Source organism: Bufo bufo, chromosome 9 (assembly GCF_905171765.1).
Source record: "Bufo bufo chromosome 9, aBufBuf1.1, whole genome shotgun sequence".
In the NCBI taxonomy this organism is placed as follows: Eukaryota; Metazoa; Chordata; class Amphibia; order Anura; family Bufonidae; genus Bufo; species Bufo bufo.
In genome coordinates, this window is record NC_053397.1 from 17,354,105 (window position 1) to 17,376,985 (window position 22,881).

Sequence of the window (22,881 nt, forward strand, 5' to 3'; positions counted from 1 at the left end):
ATAGCTGAACAAGTACGCTCTACTATTTTTGGAAGTCCCTTAGAGATGATTGGAGAGCTCACCACACAAGCGCGGCCACGGCTCCTTTCACTTTTATGGGACTGCCGGAGTTAGCTATTTTTCTCAGTCTTATAGAAATGAATGGAGGGCGGCCGAGCATGTGTGGCTGCTCTCCGCTCACTTTGGGGGTCCCTATCTGGAGATAGGTATGGGTCCCAGAGGTGGGACATGCACCTGTCTGACATTGGTGACATATCCTAGCGATATTCCACCAATGCCTAAGAGGAGACAATCCCTTTTAAAGGAATTGCCCAAGACTGAAATATTAGGATAGGTCATCAGTAATCTGATCGGTGGGGGTTCAACTCCTGGCACCCCCTCAATCAGTTGTTAGATGGACCAGAGCACTTCCTGTGATGTCATGTCCTTCGGTCCCATGGCCTTTCCACAACTCAGTCCCATTCAAGTGAATGGTAATGAGCTGCAATTCCAATCTCAGCCACTATGCAATGTGCGGCGCTGTGCTTGGAATAATTAGAAGAGGTGCTCGTCTGTGTGCCACTGCACTGCCCCTTCAAACAGCCGGTTGGCCGGGGTGCTGGGAGTTGGAATCCCATCGATTTGATATTATGGCAGCAGAATCTGTTCTGTTTGGGTCCAAAACCCAGGACCTCCGCCGATCATCTGTTTGGGATGACACAGGATAGGTAAAAAAAAAAAAAAAAACTTTTAATGAAATGATAAAATTCTGCCTGCTGCTAGCTTCCAGTAGAAGGAGCTCATGGACTACATATACCATAAGGGCTCATGCACACGACCGTGGTTTGGGTCCGAAGGCGATCCGCATTTTTCGCAGGTTGGATGCGGACACATTTACTTAGGTGGAGCCAGAAAATAGGACAGCACTCCGTGCACTGTCCGTATCAGCACGTCCGCTCCGTGCCGTCCACATTATGGACAAGGATAAGACTGTTCTATTAGGGGCCTGACATTCCGTTCCGCAAAATGCGGAATGCACACCACCGGTATCCATGTTTTGCGGATCTGCAATTTGCGGACTGCGCAACAGCCAACAGTCATGTGCATGAGCCCTAATACAGTCAAACAAACAGAGGTGTAACTAAGGCCTCATGCACACGACCGTGCCGAGTTTTGCTGCATGGTCTATTTTTTTGCGGGGCCACAGAATGGAGCACAGATCATTTGCGGCCCCACTGAAGTGAATCGGTCTGCACCCGATCCGCAGAAAATGCGGCTCTGATAAGGACCCAAACAACATTTGTGTGCATGAGGCCTAGCAAACATAAAAATATCTAAAATAAAAAAAAATAAAAACTCCATTAATATAAAGCAAATGACAAAGAAAATAAAAAATATAACTTTTTTTTTTTGCATGCCTTCAAAAATAATGGAGCAAATTTACTAATGTGATTATGCCTAGATTGAATTGCAAAATGTGCACAAATTGGTGCATTTTTGTTGCAAATTTTAGACCCATTAACTGTGGTTTGCAGACTTTTGCAACAATGTAAGCCAAACCAACAGTGTAATAGATAAAAGTGTCTAAACCACATGCACAATGTTTAGCGTACAGGGACTGTACACAGGATTATTAGTAAATCCACCCCACGAGCTCATGTAATAAACTTGCACAGCCTGTTCCACTCCCAGCCACAGGAGGGCAGCAGCGCGTTACACCGGCAGATTCTGCAGGGAACGTCTGCGCAGCATGTTTTCTATGGTAAGTGTCATGCCTGGGCGTCCATGCTGTGTGTACAAGGGCATGCACTGTGGAGGAGTGGTGCGGTTATGAGCCTGCTACTTGTGTAGGTAAGAGTACAACCCCCATCATTTCCACACGTCCTTTATTCCCCTTTGTAGGACTCCTCTTTGCTATGAGGTATGAAGCTTGCTCTTTACACTGTATTACTCCATTCGATTGTCAGCTCTGTGGGTTATGCTGTAGCCCTGTCGGGTTGTCATTCATCCTTTGCTCCACTTAGGAAACTATTGAGAGAGAGTTTGGTTTAATTTACTGGAAGCTGGTGACAGGGCTGAGGTTCTGGGTGCCTCATACCTCAGGGATGGGACATCTGCTGCTCATGTGTTGTATTACATATGTTCATACATGTACTATGTGTAATTTACATGCAGTGTTATATAAGTTGGGGGGGAGTGACCAGGCTCCGGGCTCTCCCATTATTTGCTCATGGGATTGGTGATAGCCCCCCATGATCAGTGTTTGTAAGTGGGACCCACAACATGTGACAGGGTGATCGAACAATGACTCGAGCCACAACCTCTGTCTTTTTAAAGGGGGTCTCTGGGATTGGAAAACAAGGGTGCTTTTTTTTCTTTCCCAGAAACAGCGCCACACCTGCCCACGGACTGTGTCTGGTATTGCAGTTTAGGCCCACGCTCTTTTATTGGAATGAGCTGCAATATCAGACACAGTCAGTGGACAGGAGTGGTGCTGTTTCTGGGGGGTTGGGTGGGAAAAATTATATTACATTTTCTTATGATAGACAACTCCATGATAACTGCAAGCTGACACATAGTGATGGGGAGGTCACGTCACCCTTTCCCCTGCAGATGAATCGGCTGTTCGTGTATTATGTGGAGGCACCAGGTCCGTCAGAGTGGGGGACGCTTTTACAGTGCGGCACATAGAGAGGGGGGGGGGGGGTGTCCTCCTTTATGATGTCCTCCTTTATGATGTCCATATCCACAGTAGCTCCATTCAAGATCTTGAAGCGATGCTCTAGCCAGGTGCGCCTACTGGGGATGAGCCCCCTCGTTTTATTTTCCTCAGATCTTGGCCGCTTTTCAGCTCCATTAGGGCAGAGCTGTGATCTGGGACTACTGCTTAGCTCCAGTGCCTATAGAGAGTCTGTGGTAGTCTATGACACACCCCCTTTCTCATCATTGGTTCAGGTTGCAGCAGAACCAATGATGACACTGTGGGTGTGTCTGGGACTACCCGAGACCAGGCACTGTAGCTATAAAGCTATAGCTATAAAGAGCTGCCTGTGACATGGAGGAAACCAGTGGTCACCAAGGGTAATGGTATTTTATGTGGTTATTTCCAGGGTTGTGTTCCGTTTACCCCCCATGGCACCTTTAGCGTCGTTAGGTCTTCCTTTGATTCGACTGTCCGCTCCACGCTTGGTGAAGTATGGGTCGGCCATGGCGGCACACGCATGGTAAGTCATCAGGCTACTTCTGTCAGATAGATATATAGGGTCTTGTTGCTCACCGCAGCCAATCACCGTTTAGCTTATATTTTTCCAGTAATGTGAAATGAAAGCTGAACCCTGATTGGTTGCTATGGGCCGAAATGACTCTTTCCATGAAATATGGCCTTTTCCAGTGTGAACTGGCAAGGGTGCACTTTAAAGGGATTGTCCCGAGTGTTTTATACTCTTGGCCTATTCTCAGGATAGGTCATCAGATTGTCAGGGTGTTGGACTGCCACCAATCAGCTGTTTGAAGAGGCCACGGTGTTGCGGTCTCTTCCTAGGTCAGTGATGTCATGTTAGGGTACTTTCACACTTGCCGCAGAGGATTCCGGCAGGCAGTTCCGCCGCCGGATCCAGCAATACGGATGCATTTGTGAGACGGATCCAGATGCGGATCCGTCTCACAAATGCATTGCAATACCGGATCCGTCTTTCTGGTTGTCATCCGGAAAAACGGATCCAGTATTTATTTATTTTCTCATTTTTAAAGGTCTGTGCATGCGCAGACGCAAAACCGGATCCGTTTTGTCGGAACACTTGGGGCCAGATCCGGCTCCGAGGACTAAACTCGATACCAGAAAACATTAATGCAAGTGTGAAAGTACCCTTAGTCTGTCGTGACCTAGGCGCAGCTCAGTCCTGTTTGAATGAATGGTCCTGGACTGTAATGCCAAGCAATGTTTGGCGCTACGCTTGGTGAAATGCGGGAGGGGGGGGGGGGGGCATTGACCTCTTCAAACAGCTGATTGGCGGGGGTCCCAGGTATTGGACCTCCACCGATCTTATATTGATGACCTAAAGGAAAGGTCATCGATATCAGAATGTCGGCTAAAACCTTTACATAATGTTAATTTGTTCGTAGGCAACAGAGCAGATCGCACCGTCTACAGCCGACCGGTGACGAGCTGTATGAGAAAACCACGGTGACGCGTATGGAGAGAGACTCTGCAGACATAATGTTTATTGAGAGCTACAGCTCCCTGGGGTTCATCATAAATGGGGACCGAATAGTGGGGCCCTGCGCTGTGCTACCCCGGAGCATCCTGCAGTGGAACGTGAGTGTGGAGCCACAGAGCGTGATGTCTCTGCGCCCTAGTTTTATTAAAGTGTATCTCCAACTTTAACCATTGCTTTGTTTTTAGGTCTAACATTATCTGCTGGTTAATTTTTGAATGTATTGGGGTAGGAGCGCCGTGTTCCCCTTTCTCCGTTGGTGCACTGTCTACCTGTAGCCACCACTAGAGGGAGCTCATTGAAGGTGGATTAAAAAAATAAAATAAAATCTGTATGCAGCAAGCTCCTGAGCTCCCCCTAGTGGTGGCTAGGTGATATAAATGGGTTATACAAGATCAACCCTTACCACCTATTCCCAGGGGCTGTGCTCTCCTGTTTCTGTCATAGGCTTTGAATGGAACAGATAAGAAAATGCATGTGATGTCTGATCCATGTAACTGATGGTCTCGATCTGTTCTGTATCTAGGTGGCCTCCCATAGGAATATCTCATTGGAGAGTTTATCCTTGTTTCATCTACTGGTTCCCAAAATAGGTAACGACTTCTTTTTTTATTTGTACCCAAAACAGTGCCCCTCTTGTCTATAGGTAGGGCCTGGCGTTACAGCTTAGCCCCTTTTAAGTACATGCCATTTACTTTCTTTTCTTAAATGGTATCTGTCAGCAGATTTGTCCCTATGACACTGTCTGACCTGTTACATGTGCACTTGGCAGCTGAAGGCATCCGTGTTGGTCCCATGTTCATATGTGCCCGCACTGCTGGGAAAAATGAGGTTTTAATATATGCAAACGAGCCTCTAGGAGCAACGGGGGCGTTACCGTTACACCTAGAGGCTCTGCTCTCTCTGCACCAAAACGAGGGGACCTGTTTGAATGGACTGATGGTCACTCCAGTCAAAGTCTGTGGGACTGCTGAATATAGCAGAGCTCTGTACTTGGCATTGCCATAGACTGTGAATGGAGCAGTGCTAGACATGCTCGACCACTACCCCATTTAAGTGGGGGACATGGGACCCCTGTTCTTGTGATCTTTGGGGGTTCCAGTGGTTGGACTCTACCAGTCTGAACACCCCTTTTAATTACCAGTTGGGGGGTGTATTCCTGGACAGTCGGACATTATTCACTTAGTGCAGCTACTGTGAGACTGTGCAGGGACGCACCCGCATCTGGTAACACCCAGTTTGGCATTTGTTCATAAACTTCTAGTAGGATTAATAGAATGGTACAACCTAGATTTATACAGTCCTGATCAAAAGTTTAAGACCACTTGAAAAATGGCAAAAAATCCTATTTAGCATGGCTGGATCTTAACGAGGTTCCAAGTAGAGCTTCAACATGCAACAAGAAGAGATGGGAGGGAGACAAAACATTTTTTGAGCATTCAGTTTAATGAAAACAACGAATAAACTGAAACAGGCTGTTTTTCAGCTGATCAAAAGTTTAGGACCACACCTCCAAAAAAAAACTAACCCCCCCCCCCCCCCCGCCCCCAAAACCCAAATCCAAATCCAACCATGAACTCAGTAATGAGTAGCTCCGCTGTTATTGTTTCGGCATGCTTGATGCAAGCGTTTCCATGAGGTGAGTGGGGACATTTCTCCAAGTGGTGAAGACGGCCGAACGAAGGCCATCTACTGTCTGGAACTGTTGTCCATTTTTGTAAACTTCCCTTGCCATCCATCCCCAAAGGTTCTCAATTGGATTTAGATCAGGGGAACACGCAGGATTGGCCAAAAGAGTGATGTTATTCTCCTGGAAGAAGTCCCTTGTCCTGCGGACATTGTGTACTGTAGCGTTGTCCTGTTACCACACAGAGGAGGGCCCTCAACCATGAGGAATGCTCTCTGCAACATCTGGACATAGCCAGCGGCCGTTTGACGCGCCTGCACTTCCTGAAGCTCCATTGTTCCACTGAAGGAAAAAGCCCCCCAGACCATTATGGCGCCCCCTCCACTGTGGCACATAGAGAACATCTCAGTTGGGATCTGCTTGTCATGCCAGTAACGGTGGAAACCATCAGGACCATCAGGGTTACATTTTTTTCTCATCAGAGAATAAAACTCTCTTCCACCTTTGAATGTCCCATGTCTGGTGCTCTCTTGCAAAGTCCAAACGAGCAGTTCTGTGGCGTTCAAGGAGACGAGGTCTTTGAAGACGTTTTTTGTTTTTGAAGCCCTTCAGTCTCAGATGCCGTCTGATGGTTATGGGGCTGAAGTCAGCACCAGTAAGGGCCTTAATTTGGGTCGAGGATCGTCCAGTGTCTTGACGGACAGCCAATTGGATCCTCCGGCTCAGTGCTGATGACATTTTTTTGGGTCTTCCACTTGACTTTTTTGTTCCATAACCCTCAGGATCATTTAAGAAATTCCAAATGACTGTCTTACTGCGTCCCACCTCAGCAGCGATGGCGGCTGTGAGAGATCCTGCTTATGCAGTTCAACTACCCGACCACGTTCAAAAAGGGAGTTTTTTGCCTTTGCCATCACAACGTGTGACTACCTGACAGAAAATGAATCCACATCTTTGCACAGATTTGGCCTTTTAAAGGCATGTGGTCCTAAACTTTGGATCAGCTGAAAAACAGCCTGTTTCAGTTTATTCGTTATTTTCAATTAATTGAAAGCTCAAAAAATGTTTTGTCTCCCTCCCATCTCTTCTTGTTGCATGTTGAAGCTCTACTGGGAACCTTGTTAAGATCCAGCCATGCTAAATAGGATTGTTGAGTTTTTTTTTTTCCTGTGTGTATATACTATATATATATATATATATATATATATATATATAATCTTTTTTTTTTTTTTTTGCAGAAATCCTGGTGCTGGGCACAGGGGACCGGGTAGAGAGATTAGATCCTGCGATTGCTAAGTTTATGAGACAGAAAGGAGTGGCCATAGAGATTCAAGACACGGTGAGTGATTAGCATGTACTGCTAATAATAAATGTGCCCACCAACCTAATTGCATTTATAGCAGCAAAGATGTGTCCTTGCACAACCAAAGGGAAAACAACACGGTCCAGTTTTCAAGCCATACTGTATTGTACAGATCATTCACACTGGGCAGGCACTGATGCAATTGATAAGTAGCTGCCAGAGCTATATGGCGACACAGTGAGGCTGCCTCCATCCATAGGATCCCGTTCATACAGTGTGGCTCATCCCTCTAATCTCCTCTGTAATTTTACATGGGGGGGCCCCTCATCAGTGAACATGTCTGTATTGTGATGTGCAGCGCCCCCTTCTGATCTACCTTATACAAATTACACGCCTCTTCTTTATCCTCTGCAGCCCAATGCTTGTGCCACCTATAACTTCCTGACCAGTGAGCGACGAGTCACCGCAGCCGCCTTAATCCCAGTATCGGACTAGATGCCAGCAGCTTATGTACTGAACTCTGGCAGTCTTGCGGAGGACGCCCCCTGCTGTTCAAACATCTACAACAGAAAACCGACGCTTCTTTAGAATTTTTTTTTTTTTAACCCAAGCGCTCTGTTCAAGCAAATTGTACTTATGGTTCAGGAGCCGATCGCAGGAGATTTAAAATTTTTATTGCAAAACTCTAGATGCAGTAGTGAGGACAATGAACAGTATTTCCCAGAATCCCTTGCTATGAACACTGGTCGAAAAGGCAGCTGTGATGATCTCCACGCAGAGGACATGCGATTTGGGCAGAGGCTACATTCTGTGCTGTGGACGGTGGCAGACGATGAGGCTCGGCAACGTTAGAAGAGTCTCTTTTCATATCTGGAAGAAAGCAGAGAGTTACAATGATTCGTATGGATGACGGGTTCACTAGAAAGGGGTGAAGCATTGCACATGGATTCTCTTATAACTCGGGATCAGTTTTGCCTGGAGTGTTCGTTTAACATTTAAAGAGAGATGTCAGGAACAAAAAGTTATTCCCTACAAATAACAGGCAGAGGTCTGGCCTCTACTGCTTACAAGAACGGGGGTCCCATGCCCCCCATTTGACAAGAAGGGCAGCTGAGCATGAGCTTCACTGCACCATTTATAGTCAATAGCACAGTGTTCAGATACTGCCAGTGGAGCTCTAGTGCCACACTCGACCCCTGCTTAATTCAACAAGGGGACCCCCGTTCTGATCAGTGGGGACCGACTGCTGGGACACCAACAAAAGTTATTCCCTTTGAGGTATACTACATAGACCTTGATGCCATATGGCACCCAGTGGTTCCGAGTCTGGTGCAGCACTGAGAGTTAGGCTGAGTTCACACGAACGTGTGTGTGTGTGTGACCAATTTGTATTATGGCAAGAAAAAAGCAGCTAAGTAAAGAAAAATGAGTGGCCATCATTACTTTAAGAAATGAAGGTCAGTCAGTCAGCCGAAAAATTGGGAAAACTTTGAAAGTAAGGGCTATTTGACCGTGAAGGAGAGTGATGGGGTGCTGCTCCAGATGACCTGGCCTCCACAGTCACCGGACCTGAAGCCAATCGAGATGGTTTGGGGTGAGCTGGACCGCAGAGTGAAGGCAAAAGGGCCAACAAGTGCTAAGCATCTCTGGGAACTCCTTCAAGACTGTTGGAAGACCATTTCAGGGGACTACCTCTTGAAGCTCATCAAGAGAATGCCAAGAGTGTGCAAAGCAGTAATCAAAGCAAAAGGTGGCTACTTTGAAGAACCTAGAATATGACATTTTCAGTTGTTTCACACTTGTTTGTTATGTATATAATTCCACATGTGTTAATTCATAGTTTTGATGCCTTCATAGTCATGAAAATAAAGAAAACTCTTTGAATGAGAAGGTGTGTCCAAACTTTGTCTGTACTGTTTATATATATTTTTCATCTTTTACCAGTTATGTATATTGATACTGTATCTCTAGGTATTGTGTAATAATAAATATTGGTATAACAGACACACTTTGTCCCTGGATGGTTCCAAATGAAGCCCTGTCTATAATGAGTCATACAGGCAGAGCACCTTATTCAGAACAGACAAGGTGGTGAGCCGCTAAAATATAATTATATTCAACATGTCCTATTATTGTCCGCAGCACGGACAAGGATAGGACTGTCCTATTATTGGCCGGCTGTTCCGTTCCGCAAGATACAGAATGCACGCGGACGTCATCCGTCTGTGTGCATGAGCCCTGTGCGGTCCTGTGAAACTAGCAGTGTCCGTAACGGGAAATCACGCTCCCACACGATGTGCGTTCCCTGCAGTGGACACGCTTGTCTGAAGTTAGCCTTACTCAGATAAGTCCTCATATCACAAGTACTGCCCTCTTGTTTCAGTACAGTTTCTTTACCGACTGTATGGCACTCATGACCAGAGCTGTCCAACAGCCTCCTGTAAATAACACTGCACATGCGCTATGTTATTCTAAGGAAGCAGCTAATGACTAATGTGCTCCTCCATCAGCAGCCAGCTCCCGGAGGAGAGCGATGTACAGTCGCTGAAAAGACTGCGCTAAAATAGATGAAGTCACTTCTATTGCGGTGTACATCACAAAATAGGTCGGCAGCCCCTTTATTATGATGTGACAGAGCCTCTAAAATCAGATGTCCCTGAAATCTGCACCCAGTCTGGAATTTTTTGAAAACCTGATGCAAGTTTTACAGTGGACAATGTCATTTTAAGGTAGACAGGACTAGTGTAAGCCGTCTGCAGTCATGTCAACAGCTGTAAAGCGCACAAGACTTACGAGTGAAGACCATGGACGCCTCCCTCCACCTGCGCAGACCTGGTTCTCTTCTCAAACTTGAGCTCACCGGAATACATCATCGCCCTGGAGAAAAAGCAGAAGCTGACAATTTACATGATGCATCGGTGCCCCCCAGCCTCCTAGTGGTAATGAGCAGCCTGCACCCCCTTTTTACCCCAATATTCTCAAATGGGTGGCTCAGTGGTTAGCACTGGTGCCTTGCAGCGCTGGGGTCCTAGGTTCAAATCTGACCAAGGGCAACATCTGCATGGAGTTTGTATGTTCTCCCTGTGTTTGCGTGGGTTTCCTCCCATACTCCAAAGACATATTGATAGGGACCTTAGATTGTGAGCTCCTGGGGACAGTTGGTTGCTAATGTCTGTAAAGTGCTGCGGAATATAGTAGCACTAATATATATATATATATATATATATATATATATATATATATATATATATATATATATAAAATAAAAATAAATAAAATGCCCCCCTACAGGAGCCAATAAGTGGTTGCGGTTGTGTCCAGATATCCGGTTCTCTGCAAGACCACCTCCCAGTGATGTAACACTGACTACTTACCTGACTTGCATTAAACTCTTTGCGCCTATGTCCTGGCAGGAGTGCTGGATTCCAGCAATCAAATATGGGATAAACTTGTGAATGGATCCTTTGTCCTGTACAGCACCGGACACACCCTGGGCCACTTTAATCTTATCCGCCTCACTGAAATAAGAAACATTGATGTGATATATAGCCCATAGGATACAGAGCAGAGCACCACAGGTGTGGAGATTCTGGAACCAAAATGCACCTGAAATATCTCTTTTGGCTGCTCACGTTCTTGTCCATGGCGTCCAGTGAGCCCATACCGCGGTACTTCTTCAGCCGTATGCCATCAGAGAAGAAATATTCACCTGGAGCTTCTGTGGTCGCTGCCAATAAGGAGCCCATCATCACTGCAAACCAAAAAGTAGAAGCTGGGTTGTAGTCCTGGAAATAGCTGGTAACAAATTATCTACTCCCATCGTGCCTCATGATACAGCCCTGGTTTCCATCACAGCTCCATGATAGGAAGAGCTTAAAGGGGTTGTCCAGGGCTTTACTACTGGTGGCCTATCATCAGGGATAGGCCATCTATATCAGAATGGCAGCACCCCGACACCCCTGCACTACACAGCTCTGTCTATTTTGGAGTGGATGGAGCTCGTTACTGCAGCGTACCGGTGCGGAATTCCAGCGCTACTCTGAATCAGCTAATTAACAGGGATGCGGGTTGTCGAGGGTGCCGCCAATCAGATATTCATGGACAACGCCTTTAAGCTTGTGCTCATCATTGCCCCCCCCATCATTGCCGCCCCCCGTAGATCTTTGCTCTTCCGTTTCCAAAAATGGGGAGGGGAGAGATTTACTGACAATTGCAGAGCACAAATCTGGCTTTCAAGCTGTTGGCAGGTCAATGGCTGAAGAATATCAGATTGGTCTAATGGCATGATGGGAGCAGAGCTTCCAACAAACATGGCTGATTAGGGACCCGTCCCTGCAAATGGTACTCAATACAGGACTACTGACCTCATTATTTATGGAGGGAACTTACAGGAGTTAATGGCATCAGCACAAAGAACTCTTGCAAAAGTTTTCACCCCCTTTCACATGCACATTATCCATGAAGAGGTGATTTACCTGTGGAGGCACCGAGGGCCAGCGCCTTTGCAATGTGTCCAACTGTCTGAATCCCACCGTCGGCAATGACCGGCACCCCAAACCTTCTCGCGTATTCGGAAACTTTGTACACGGCGGTGGCCTGAGGCCTCCCACACGCCAAGACTGCAGGAACAACACATGAATGTATTAGCAGCAGAATAGTAGAGATCCCTCATACCAATGACCATCTGCTACTGGCTGTGGTGTGTGGTCTATACATTGTCCATCAAGACCCGGTCAGCCGACTACAATGGTATAACTGGTAAAATAGCATCAATGGGGATTGGACGGCCATTAGCTGTCAATATGGGAAAGGATTCTTTACAGTTACAGCAGTGAAGCTGGAATATCCTACCACAAAAATACAGCATGACCAATTAAAAGGACCGGACCTGTATATCCTGGCTATGAGAACATTGGTTGACTGATCCAAGGATGATGGCCTAAAGGGTATGGAGTCTTGTGCTAAACCACCCTGGGAATGCTTGAATTGATGATTTTGGACACAAGACTCTTTACGTTTCAGGCCACAACATGGCAACCTCGAATGTAGTGACATGAACACATGCGGGATTAGTAATCCAGGTGCAGAGACATTGACAAATGACAAGAAAAATCAATGAAGGATTGATGACAATTTTCTGGAATTTTCGTGCTCCTGTAAATGCAAACTGGCATAACACAAGGCAGTGGTTCATGTCCCGAAACAAAGGTGTCAGTGACAGGCAGGCAAAGATTTATATAAAATACCATGAGGTCGGACTGGAAACACATGCGCCTGCTATATCAACACAGAGGCTATCCCCCCCCCCCCCCCCTCCTTATTAAGAGAGCAGCCCGTCACATCTCACTGACAACAGCTGTTGGGGGAGATTAAGTGTCACAACTAAGTCCCAAGTACTTGTGCCGGGGAGTTAGGAGGGGGGGGGGGGGGGGGGGTGCAAGCATTTCCCCAAAAAGCAGGGTTCAGAGGTGGAGGAGAAACAAAACAAGCATTCCTCCTGTATTTAAAAAAAAAAAAGTTTCATTACTTATCCTGTACTGATCCTGGGTTACATCCAGTATTATACTCCAGAGCTGCACTCACTATTCTGCTGGTGCAGTCACTGTGTACATACATTACTTATCCTGTACTGATCCTGAGTTACATCCTGTATTATACTCCAGAGCTGCACTCACTATTCTGCTGGTGGAGTCACTGTGTACATACATTACATTACTTATCCTGAACTGATCCTGAGTTACATCCTGTATTATACTCCAGAGCTGCACTCACTATTCTGCTGGTAGAGTCACTGTGTACATTACATTACTTATCTTGTACTGATCCTGAGTTACATCCTGTATTATACTCCAGAGCTGCACTCACTATTCTGCTGGTGGAGTCACTGTGTACATACATTACTTATCCTGTACTGATCCTGAGTTACATCCTGTATTATACTCCAGAGCTGCCCTCACTGATCTGCTGGTGGAGTCACTGTGTACATACATTACATTACTTATCCTGTACTGATCCTGAGTTACATCCTGTATTACACTCCAGAGCTGCACTCACCGTGTACATACATTACTTATATTGTTATTACACTTCATTAATTGCATTCACTAATCTGAAAGTCCCAGACCCCCCCCCCCCCCCGCTTTCTTTGTTGTGTCTGCATATTTTTCTCTGGCCAATTCCATTCTGGGAAGTGATGGCCTGACATCAAACACTGTACACTCATTTCCAACTTAGATGTTCGGGATGAGTCTCGTTACAAACTTGCTCATTATTCCCACTGACTGATTGCAGAATTGTGAATGCAGCTCTGCAGTATAATAATGTCCTATAGTCTAATAAATGTCAAATTGCCATAGTGCTGACAAAAGAGAAGGAGAAAAGTAGCTTGGAAGTGGTCGCCCCAATTAGAGCTAAAAGGTTTGGAGTCTTTGAGAGAGGAAGCTATTAAGACAAAAACTACTGGGAGGAAGAATCTCAAATATTGGGTAGTAGAATTATCTAGAATATACCGTAGGAACCCTGCTTTCTCTATAAACACCCCCCACCCTCAAGACATTCAACCAGTCCCCCAAAGCCGCAAAACCCTAAGTGCATCTAGAACCAATCAGTCAAGCAGGGCGCTACCTCGGGGCTCAGGCCAGACAAACCTGTGACTTACTATAGGAGCCTGTCACACTAGAGGGGCATTTGGGGCTGTGAGACTTTAGGTCTGGAGGGATCGTTGGAGCAGCTAAATAGAGAAGATAAATAAAATGAAATCATTCAGCAGCAGAGACCCTGTAGTGGGGGCAGCAGCAGAAGCGAGCACAGCAAGACATGACAAGAGGATTCGACCCCCCCCCCCCCCCACGGCCCGTTAAACAGTCTGGTGCATCACTTTCAGACACAGCAACAGTCCCCACAAAGACCCCCAGGGACACAGTCACTTAAGAAGTTTGGAAAAAGGTTCAGACTTTCATGCAATACCCCTAAAAAGTTATATTAGGGTGTGGCTTTTATAGCCATTTATTCTGTATTATGTGGTGTTTACTTCTTAAAGGCAGAGACCTCCCCCCCCTCCTCCACTGTAAGAATAGGATACGAAGGCTGAAAGCTGAGAAGGGTGGTGACATCACATCAGCCCTTCCCTAATAGCCCCACCTTCTCACTGTGACATCACCAGCCTCTCTGATAGTTCCTCCTATCACTGTGATGGCTAGCCCTTCTGAGAGAAAACTACCTCCTCACTGTGACATCACTAGTTCTCCCAAAATAATTCCCATCCCTTATAAATATCCTTTTCTCTCCCCCCAAAGAAAGCTGCCTCCGAGCTGTGACATTCCTAGCCTTCCCAACATAAACCCTCCCCTTTAATGACATCAGTAGTCCTCCCAAAAAAATCCCTCCCCTTCAATGACATCACTAGCCCTCCCAAAATAATCCCACCTAATTCCTCCCATTCGGTATTACAAGGCTCACCCCCTCTGTGACATACCTATCCCTCCCCCAAATAAAGCTGCCCCCTCGCTGTGACACTCTAGCCTTCCCGAGAGAATGCTTCCACCTCAGTGACATCACTAGTCCTCCCAAGAAAATACCACCCCCTGAATGACATCACTAGTCTTCCCAACATAATCCTCAGATAAACCACCTTCTCACTCCGCATCTATTCTCTACACTATTCCCTTTTTGCATCTTATCGGAGGCAGTGCGATAGGCCCTGCCATACATATTTTAGAGGAGGTGGTCTCCACTAGCCTGCTCTGTAGCCTCTTTGGTCACTAGATGCCAGTACACATGAAAAAAGGCAGTATTTTATCATTTTTGCCATGTAATGCCATGTAAATAAATTGCGACAAATGTCATTTTTTCCCATGGATGCAGCTTCCATCTAGCCACATAAGGGGGATCTGCTCTGCAATCACACCATCATCCAAAGGAAGTATCTAAAACCTCCGTCCCTCCAGCAAATAGAACGTGCACCAGCACCATCGACCAGAGGCAGACATCTCAGGGACTGGCTCTTCTTTTACCTTCTTGAGTTATGCAGATAGATCCACTTCCCATTCCCACCCTCAGTGCATCAGCTCCAGCGTCAATCAAGTTCTTTGCTTGTGCGGCGGTGACCACTGGAAATACAAGAGAACACGTTACAAATCCATCACAATAGCACCGGACAGTTATTCCACGCTCTCCCACCAGGGGGCAGGACAGAGTTGTATGGCACAAAGCTCTGTTTTCTTCCTCTTAGGGCTCTTTCACACTTGCGTTCTTTTCTTCCGGCATAGAGTTCCGTCGTCGGGGCTCTATGCCGGAAGAATCCTGATCAGTTTTATCCTAATGCATTCTGAATGGAGAGAAATCCGTTCAGGATGCATCAGGATGTCTTCAGTTCCGGAACGGAACGTTTTTTGGCCGGAGAAAGTACCGCAGCATGCTGCGCTTTTTGCTCCGGCCAAAAATCCTGAAGACTTGCCGCAAGGCTGGATCCGGAATTAATGCCCATTGAAAGGCATTGATCCGGACTTAAGCTAAACGTCGTTTCGGCGCATTGCCGGACCCGACTTTTAGCTTTTTCTGAATGGTTACCATGGCTGCCGGTGACGCTAAAGTCCTGGCAGCCATGGTAAAGTGTAGTGGGGAGCGGGGAGCAGTATACTTACCGTCCGTGCGGCTCCCGGGGCGCTCTAGAGTGACGTCAGGGCGCCCCAAGCGCATGGATCACATCATCCATGCGCATGGGGCGCTCTGACGTCATTCTGGAGCGCCCCGGGAGCCGCACGGACTGTAAGTATACTGCTCCCCCGCTCCTACTATGGCAACCAGGACTTTAATAGCGTCCTGGCTGCCATAGTAACACTGAAAGCATTTTGAAGACTGATCAGTCTTCAAATGCTTTCAGTACACTTGCGTTTTTCCGGATCCGGCGGGCACCTCCGGCAAGTGGAGTACACGCCGGATCCGGACAACGCAAGTGTGAAAGAGGCCTTAGGCCTCATGCACACGACTGTTCAGTTTTTTGCGGTCCGCTAATCACGGAAGCCGCCCGTGTGCCTTCTGCAATTTGTGTAACGGAATGGGCGGCCCATTGTAGAAATGCCTATTCTTATCTGCAAAACGGACAAGAATAGGACATGGTCTATTTTTTTTTGTGGGGCCACGGAATGGAGCAACGGATGCGGACAACACACGGAGTGCTGTCTGCATCTTTTGTGGCCCCATTGAAGTGAATGGGACTGCGGCTCGGATGCGGACCAGAACAACGGTCGTGTAAGGCCTCATGCACATGTAGGTATTTGGGTTGTGAGTTATAAAGATATTTCTGAGAGAACGCTATGGGGGTCGACACTTGTCACTGACTGTCAAACCGGCTCAGAGTCACATTCCACGTGCAGCAGTGTCATTGGCTATTTATACAAGATGCCAACACTTCAAATACGCCGGGAAATCCAGCGTTCAGGGGAAGGGGCTCTGCTGCACGATAGAACAAGGGAAGCAGCACCCTCTTGTTACCTCTCCTAGGGTATCTTACATCATCTTTTTAAAGGGACAGCTACCCTTTAAAATGATCTGTCGGATCTCACTCCATACATCTGTACGAGTATGAGTACAGGCACCAAGAAAATTTACCGTTTCCTGCGATCACCTGGAGATCTTCATACTTCTCTTTGATGTACTTGATCATATTTATCTGATATATGGAGTTTCCTTGAGAAGAATCCTAAAATTCAAAAGAAATCAATCATGAAAGGAAAAACAATAACAAAAAAAAAAAACCACTTCTCAGCATGATATGTTGCAAACTTAGAAACTGTCAACAAGCAGGCTGGCTTTTGCCGACAGACATTGCCGCTTGTGTGAACACCTTTATATGGACACCCCAACGTTCCAATTCAGGGGTCAGCAATCTAGACTGGCATCCAGCTGAAGCGAGACTACAACTTCCAGCTGCCTGGAGTTAAAGGGGTTATCCCATCTTAGACAATGGGGGCATATCACTAGGATATGCCCCCATTGTCTGATAGGTGGGGGTCCCACCTCTGGGAGAAAGTTGAGAAGGGCGCACTGCGCATGCGCAGTCACCCTCCATTCATTTCTATAGAGCCGCCAAAAATAGCCGGCTCGGCTATTTCCGTCGGCCCCATAGAAATAAATGGGAGCAGTGGCCCATTCACTTCAATAGGAGAGGCGGGGAGCTGCGCCTGGTGGTGGATGGACCCCGGGGTCCTCCAGCCACAACTCTCCCCGGCTCCGTTCTCCTTGTAGGTGCGGGTCCCAGAGGTGGGACCCGCACCTATCAGACAATGGGGGTATGTCCTAGCGATATGCCCCCATTGTCTAAGATGGGATAACCCCTTTAATGAGCGGTTCTGAGTGATTAAGATAACACTGTGCTCTACTAAGCAAGTTGTTGACTGTTTCTAGATGTCAAAATGTGATTTTTATTTTCTAAAACTGACAGTAAAGTGGTTGTCAGGGCAGATGTGATTAAGACAACACTATCTCCTGCTAAACAAGTCACAAGAAATAGATCTGTCAACAGCAGACGACTATAATGAGCGAACCAATAAGGTCTCCAAAAAAGAAAAAAAATTGGCACAGGGTGGAAAAAAACAAAACAAGCAACACAATTCAAGACGCACCAAGACCACTGCGTCCACTCCGGCCTGCACAAGAAGATCCAGACGATATTTATCATCCTCATGGGTTCCTATGGCAGCGCCGCAGAGCAGCTGTTTCTTGGAATCCTTAGAAGCCAGTGGGTAGTCCCTGTTCTTCTTCAGGTCTGTCCGAGCGATAATGGCCACAAGTTCATCGTTCTGGTTAACGATCGGCAATTTGCCTGAAACCAATGAAAATCGCATTAAATCTGCAGAAGGTGACCAACAGTCTTCCAAAAACAGCACCACACCTGCTGCACAGGATGCGACTGGTATTGCAGTTCAGCCCCATAAAAATGAATGGGACCGAGCTGCAGTATCACACACAACCTGTGGACGGATATGTGGCGCTGTTACATGGGTTCAAGAAGTACCTTTTTTACTTCTCTGGAGGATTTCGTTTGCTTCTTTCAGCGTGACACCGGCCGTAGCGACGACCAGATCTTCCCTTCTGGTCATGATCTGATCATAAAAAGGAAATATATGAGAATATGATACAATAATCAGAAAGTAAACTGAAAAATAAAATAAATAAAAATGGCCGCCGTTATGGAGCATAGCCCCAGCACTCACCTCGCTCAGGGGCACGTCGTGCTCCTCCGGTTTAAGGAAGTCAATATCCCTGGAGGATATGATTCCCACCAGTTTACTCCCCATCTTCCCATTGTCTGTGATAGGGATCCCACAAAAGCCGTGCCGGGCCTTTGCCTCAAACACGTCTCGTACCCGGTGCGTGGGGCTCAGTACCACAGGATCGGTAATGAATCCTTGCTCGTATTTCTAAGGAGAGTGGAAGCAAGACGTCAGCTGCCGGAATTATTTCTTATGTAAGGAAGGAGCAGGAGGAGACTCACTTTCACTTTACGAACTTCATTAGCTTGGAACTCGGGGGTGCAGTTGTGATGTATGACTCCAATGCCACCCGTCAGCTAAACACAAGAAAAAAAAAAGGATATATATATATATATATATACACATACACACACAAAAAAAAAACAAAAAAAAACTTTCCTTACCGCCATAGCGATGGCCATGTTTGCTTCTGTTACTGTATCCATTGGGGACGACACTAGCGGGGTTTTAAGGGTTAATTTCTTGGTCAGGGCAGAGGTGAGGTCCTGCAAGAAAAAAAAGTATTCATTAACGGGCGATCTCGCAACACAAGTCTAACTGGTCAAACCTAACGGGATACCGGACGCAGAAGTCGCACAGCGGTGTCCGATATTCTAAATGGGAAAGCCTGCACAAACTGAACGGCCGAAAGGTGAACGCCCATCCTTAAAGGGGTTGTCTCATGAAAAATATTCTACATTTTACAAACCAGCACCTGGCTCTGAATACTTTTGTAACTGCATGTAATTAAAAATGTATTATAGCTACTCAGTTATTCAATAAAATGTATCTGTATAGCGCCACTTGTTCTGTTCTTTCCCTTATTTCTCTGTCCACCTCGCTAAGGTGGTCACACACACTCAGTCCCATCCTTCAACTGCCTCCAGATGTGACAGGGATATAACGGTAGCAGAAAGAACGTCCCCTCAACTTTAATAGGGAGACCGCTACAGCAAAAAGGTAACACCCCCTAAGGGCTCTTTCACACCTGCGTTGTTGTGTTCCGGCATAGAGTTCAGTCGTCGGGGCTCTATGCCGGAAGAATCCTGATCAGGATTATCCTAATGCATTCTGAATGGAGAGAAATCCGTTCAGGATGCATCAGGATGTCTTCAGTTCCGGAACGGAACGTTTTTTGGCCGGAGAAAATACCGCAGCATGCTGCGCTTTTTGCTCCGGCCAAAAATCCGGAACACTTGCCGCAAGGCCGGATCCGGAATTAATGCCCATTGAAAGGCATTGATCCGGATCCGGCCTTAAGCTAAACGTCGTTTCGGCGCATTGCCGCATCCGACATTTAGCTTTTTCAGAGTGGTTACCATGGCTGCCGGGACGCTAAAGTCCTGGCAGCCATGGTAAAGTGTAGCGGGGAGCGGGGGAGCAGTGTACTTACCGTCCGTGCGGCTCCCCGGGCGCTCCAGAGTGACGTCAGGGCGCCCCAAGCTCATGGATCATGTGATCACATGGATCACGTCATCCATGCGCATGGGGCGCTCTGACGTCACTCTGGAGCGCCCGGGGAGCCGCACGGACTGTAAGTATACCGCTCCCCCGCTCCCCACTACTACTATGGCAACCAGGACTTTAATAGCGTCCTGGGTGCCATAGTAACACTGAACGCATTTGGAAGACGGTTCCGTCTTCAAATGCTTTCAGTACACTTGCGTTTTTCCGGATCCGGAGTGTAATTCCGGCAAGTGGAGTACACGCCGGATCCGGACAACGCAAGTGTGAAAGAGGCCTAAGAAAGAACATGCACCCTGCGCTGTGAAAAGGGATAGAGTTACAACAGAAAGAGAACGCCCCCATAGAAACGACACATCTATGAGCGGCTGGCCTGAAATAAATCTAGCAGAGCAATTGGAGCAGATTCTGACCCATTTTAAAATATATATCTTCATAGAGGTCAGAGTTCCACTTTTCTGATACATAGTTCCAAATCTCTTGCACAGACTGAGATCAATGCTAACGTTCTGTCTGCCAGCAGCCACCACTAGGGGGAGCTCACGATCTATGGTTGGCCGTACACATTTAATAGCTGTCGGCCCAACGTGTATTTGATGGGGGCAAAAAGGATCAGGTGAACTCATGCACTTCGCCTGATCCCCATACACCCTGTTTTCGGTCGACAATGCAGTACGGCGTATGGAGGGCTTAAGGGTACGTTCACACAACCTAAGTTTTCCAGATACTAGTGCATCTCTATGCCGAAATCCGCCTGCACGCATGGTCATATCTGCGCACTATTGTTTCCAATGGGAATCCACGTTTTCAAATCTCTTGCACAGGCTGACTTCAATGATGACATTTTCTTTGCCTGCAGTCACCACTAGGGGGAGCTCACACGGCCGTGAATTTAAAACCTGCCTGGTAGCCACGTGTGGACGCGGTCTTTTCAACGCTTGAGTGTTACGGCCGTTACTCACCACCTGATCTGCTGTGAAGTCTATGTACCCGGGAAGAATAAGAAAGTCGCTGGCGAGAAAGAGAAAATATCAAGCATTAGTCATTGACCAAATACCTAGAACATGGTCTAGTCCTCATGTAAAAATTTAAAGGGGTTTATTTGAAGGCTGCTTTTCCAAAAACAGCGCCACATCTGTCCACAGGTTGTCTGAGGTATTGCAAACTCAGCTACATTCATGTCAATAGAGCCAACGTGCAATACCAGACACAGCTCGTGGACAGGTGTGGCGCTGTTTGTGGAAGCCAGTAGCCATGTTTTTCCAAACTCATACAACCAATTTTCATGCAGTATGCAAGGAAAGCTGGGTGACAACTGACAACCCCTGTGAGATATGTAATGGCTGCCATGTTGGCTCCCTCCGTCATGTATAACTATGTAACCCTGGATAAGGATGTCTCAGTGACATTAGTACTGGCCTTGTTGCCCATAGCAACCACGGGGGGGGAGGGGGGTAAAGCACTGTCCAATATCCAGGGGTCTCCCCGTGGAGGTCCACCATAACTACAACACAAAATCTGTGCCAGAGGGCCACTGCTCCCATCCATAGGATCAGAGGGATGTCTGCTGGGTGTTGTAGTACCATGACATCTACTAGGACCGTCTGACATTCGCAGATGATGGCATGGGACACACAGCGCCCGGCAGAGCATGGCACACCTTACAGCCCCCCCACCAGGACTGGCATGCTGGGCCTTCCAGAACATTCCAGCACCTTGAAGATACCTGACTGGTCATGCTGGGTCTTCTAGTACCACATGCTGGGCAATATCACATCTCCAGGGTGATAGGCTGGGCATGCTGGGCCTTATAGTACTTCCGGGAAGACTGAGGGCACTATAGTATTGTCAGGGAGGATGACAGAGCACGCTGGGGGTGATAGTACCACCGGGTGGTCTGTGCGGGCATGCTGGGTGTGGTAGTACCACCAGGTGGTCTGTGCGGGCATGCTGGGTGTGGTAGTACCACCAGGTGGTCTCATACTGGGCACTCCTCTCCCCGGCACCACAGTGACATTGAGGGGGTCACCCCAGGGCTCCATACTCACTTATATGTGAGCCCATCCCCTGCCCCGAAGAGCTGCTGGGCGGTGAGGCCGTCGTCCGGGATGTAGCAGGTGCCCCCGCTGATCAGGTAGTCCGCCATGCTGCGCCGCACGAGGCCCCGAGTCCCGGCTCCTCACACAAGAGACCTGGCTGCAGCTCGGCGCCGCCACTTTATAAAGAGCCCCCGAGCGCCACCCACCGGTGACTTCATCTCCCTGCGCCAGCAGCGCGCATCCGGGGCCGGCGGGGAGAAGTCGGTGTCCGCTTGTGGGTTTCCTGTTTTGTTAAGGAATTTTGAGAACTTTTTAGCTTCGTGGGGACCGGGAACAAAGTGACGAGCGACACTCAGCAACGCCTATAGTCCCCACACACCGGCCCGTCCACCAACAACAGCCCTTCTTTGATTCAAAGCATATTAGACTTTATTGATAATGTTGGATTGGGGCCCGGGACCCCCAGTCCGACCCTGCCCTGCACCCCCACCTCCCACGTGGTCACCTCACACGTCCCCTACTGCACCCCCCACGTGGTCACCTCACACCGTCCCCCTACTGCACCCCCACGTGGTCACCTCACACCGTCCCCTACTGCACCCCCCACGTGGTCACCTCACACCAGCACCCTACTGCACCCCCCACATGGTCACCTCACACCGTCCCCCTACTGCACCCCCACGTGGTCACCTCACACCAGCACCCTACTGCACCCCCCACGTGGTCACCTCACACCAGCACCCTACTGCACCCCCCACGTGGTCACCTCACACCGTCCCCTACTGCACCCCCCACGTGGTCACCTCACACCAGCACCCTACTGCACCCCCCACGTGGTCACCTCACACCGTCCCCTACTGCACCCTCCACGTGGTCACCTCACACCGTCCCCTACTGCACCCTCCACGTGGTCACCTCACACCAGCACCCTACTGCACCCCCCACGTGGTCACCTCACACCGTCCCCCTACTGCACCCCCATGTGGTCACCTCACACCGTCCC

The 22,881-nt window shown here is 47.9% G+C and overlaps 2 protein-coding genes across 4 annotated transcripts; one reads left to right on the forward strand and one right to left on the reverse strand.

Moving 5' to 3' along the window:
* The first annotated feature begins 1,731 nt into the window (after window positions 1–1,731).
* On the forward strand, window positions 1,732–7,678 carry NDUFAF3 (NADH:ubiquinone oxidoreductase complex assembly factor 3). Of its 2 annotated transcripts, none has more exons than XM_040408678.1 (6): window positions 1,732–1,830; window positions 3,090–3,203; window positions 4,102–4,294; window positions 4,720–4,786; window positions 7,059–7,159; window positions 7,538–7,678. In XM_040408678.1, exons 2-6 carry the CDS (start codon window positions 3,112–3,114, stop codon window positions 7,616–7,618), a joined length of 534 nt encoding a protein of 177 aa, XP_040264612.1. In that variant the 5' UTR covers window positions 1,732–1,830; window positions 3,090–3,111; the 3' UTR covers window positions 7,619–7,678. The 2 variants fall into 2 exon arrangements, with proteins under 2 accessions (XP_040264612.1, XP_040264611.1); XM_040408677.1 differs by having other exon boundaries at window positions 1,769–1,826.
* Window positions 7,679–7,780: 102 nt separating this feature from the next.
* IMPDH2 (inosine monophosphate dehydrogenase 2) lies at window positions 7,781–22,072 on the reverse strand. Of its 2 annotated transcripts, XM_040408675.1 has the most exons (15): window positions 21,888–22,072; window positions 20,802–20,850; window positions 18,780–18,881; window positions 18,618–18,692; window positions 18,337–18,543; window positions 18,138–18,225; window positions 17,746–17,945; window positions 16,733–16,823; window positions 15,136–15,231; window positions 13,782–13,853; window positions 11,599–11,742; window positions 10,730–10,874; window positions 10,498–10,641; window positions 9,917–10,000; window positions 7,781–7,993 (listed from the first exon to the last, which is right to left on the reverse strand). In XM_040408675.1, the coding sequence occupies exons 1-15, from the start codon at window positions 21,983–21,985 to the stop codon at window positions 7,972–7,974; spliced, it is 1,617 nt and encodes a 538-aa protein (XP_040264609.1). In that variant the 5' UTR covers window positions 21,986–22,072; the 3' UTR covers window positions 7,781–7,971. The 2 variants fall into 2 exon arrangements, with proteins under 2 accessions (XP_040264609.1, XP_040264610.1); XM_040408676.1 differs by lacking the exon at window positions 13,782–13,853 and having other exon boundaries at window positions 21,888–21,985.
* Between the last annotated feature and the right edge of the window lie 809 nt (window positions 22,073–22,881).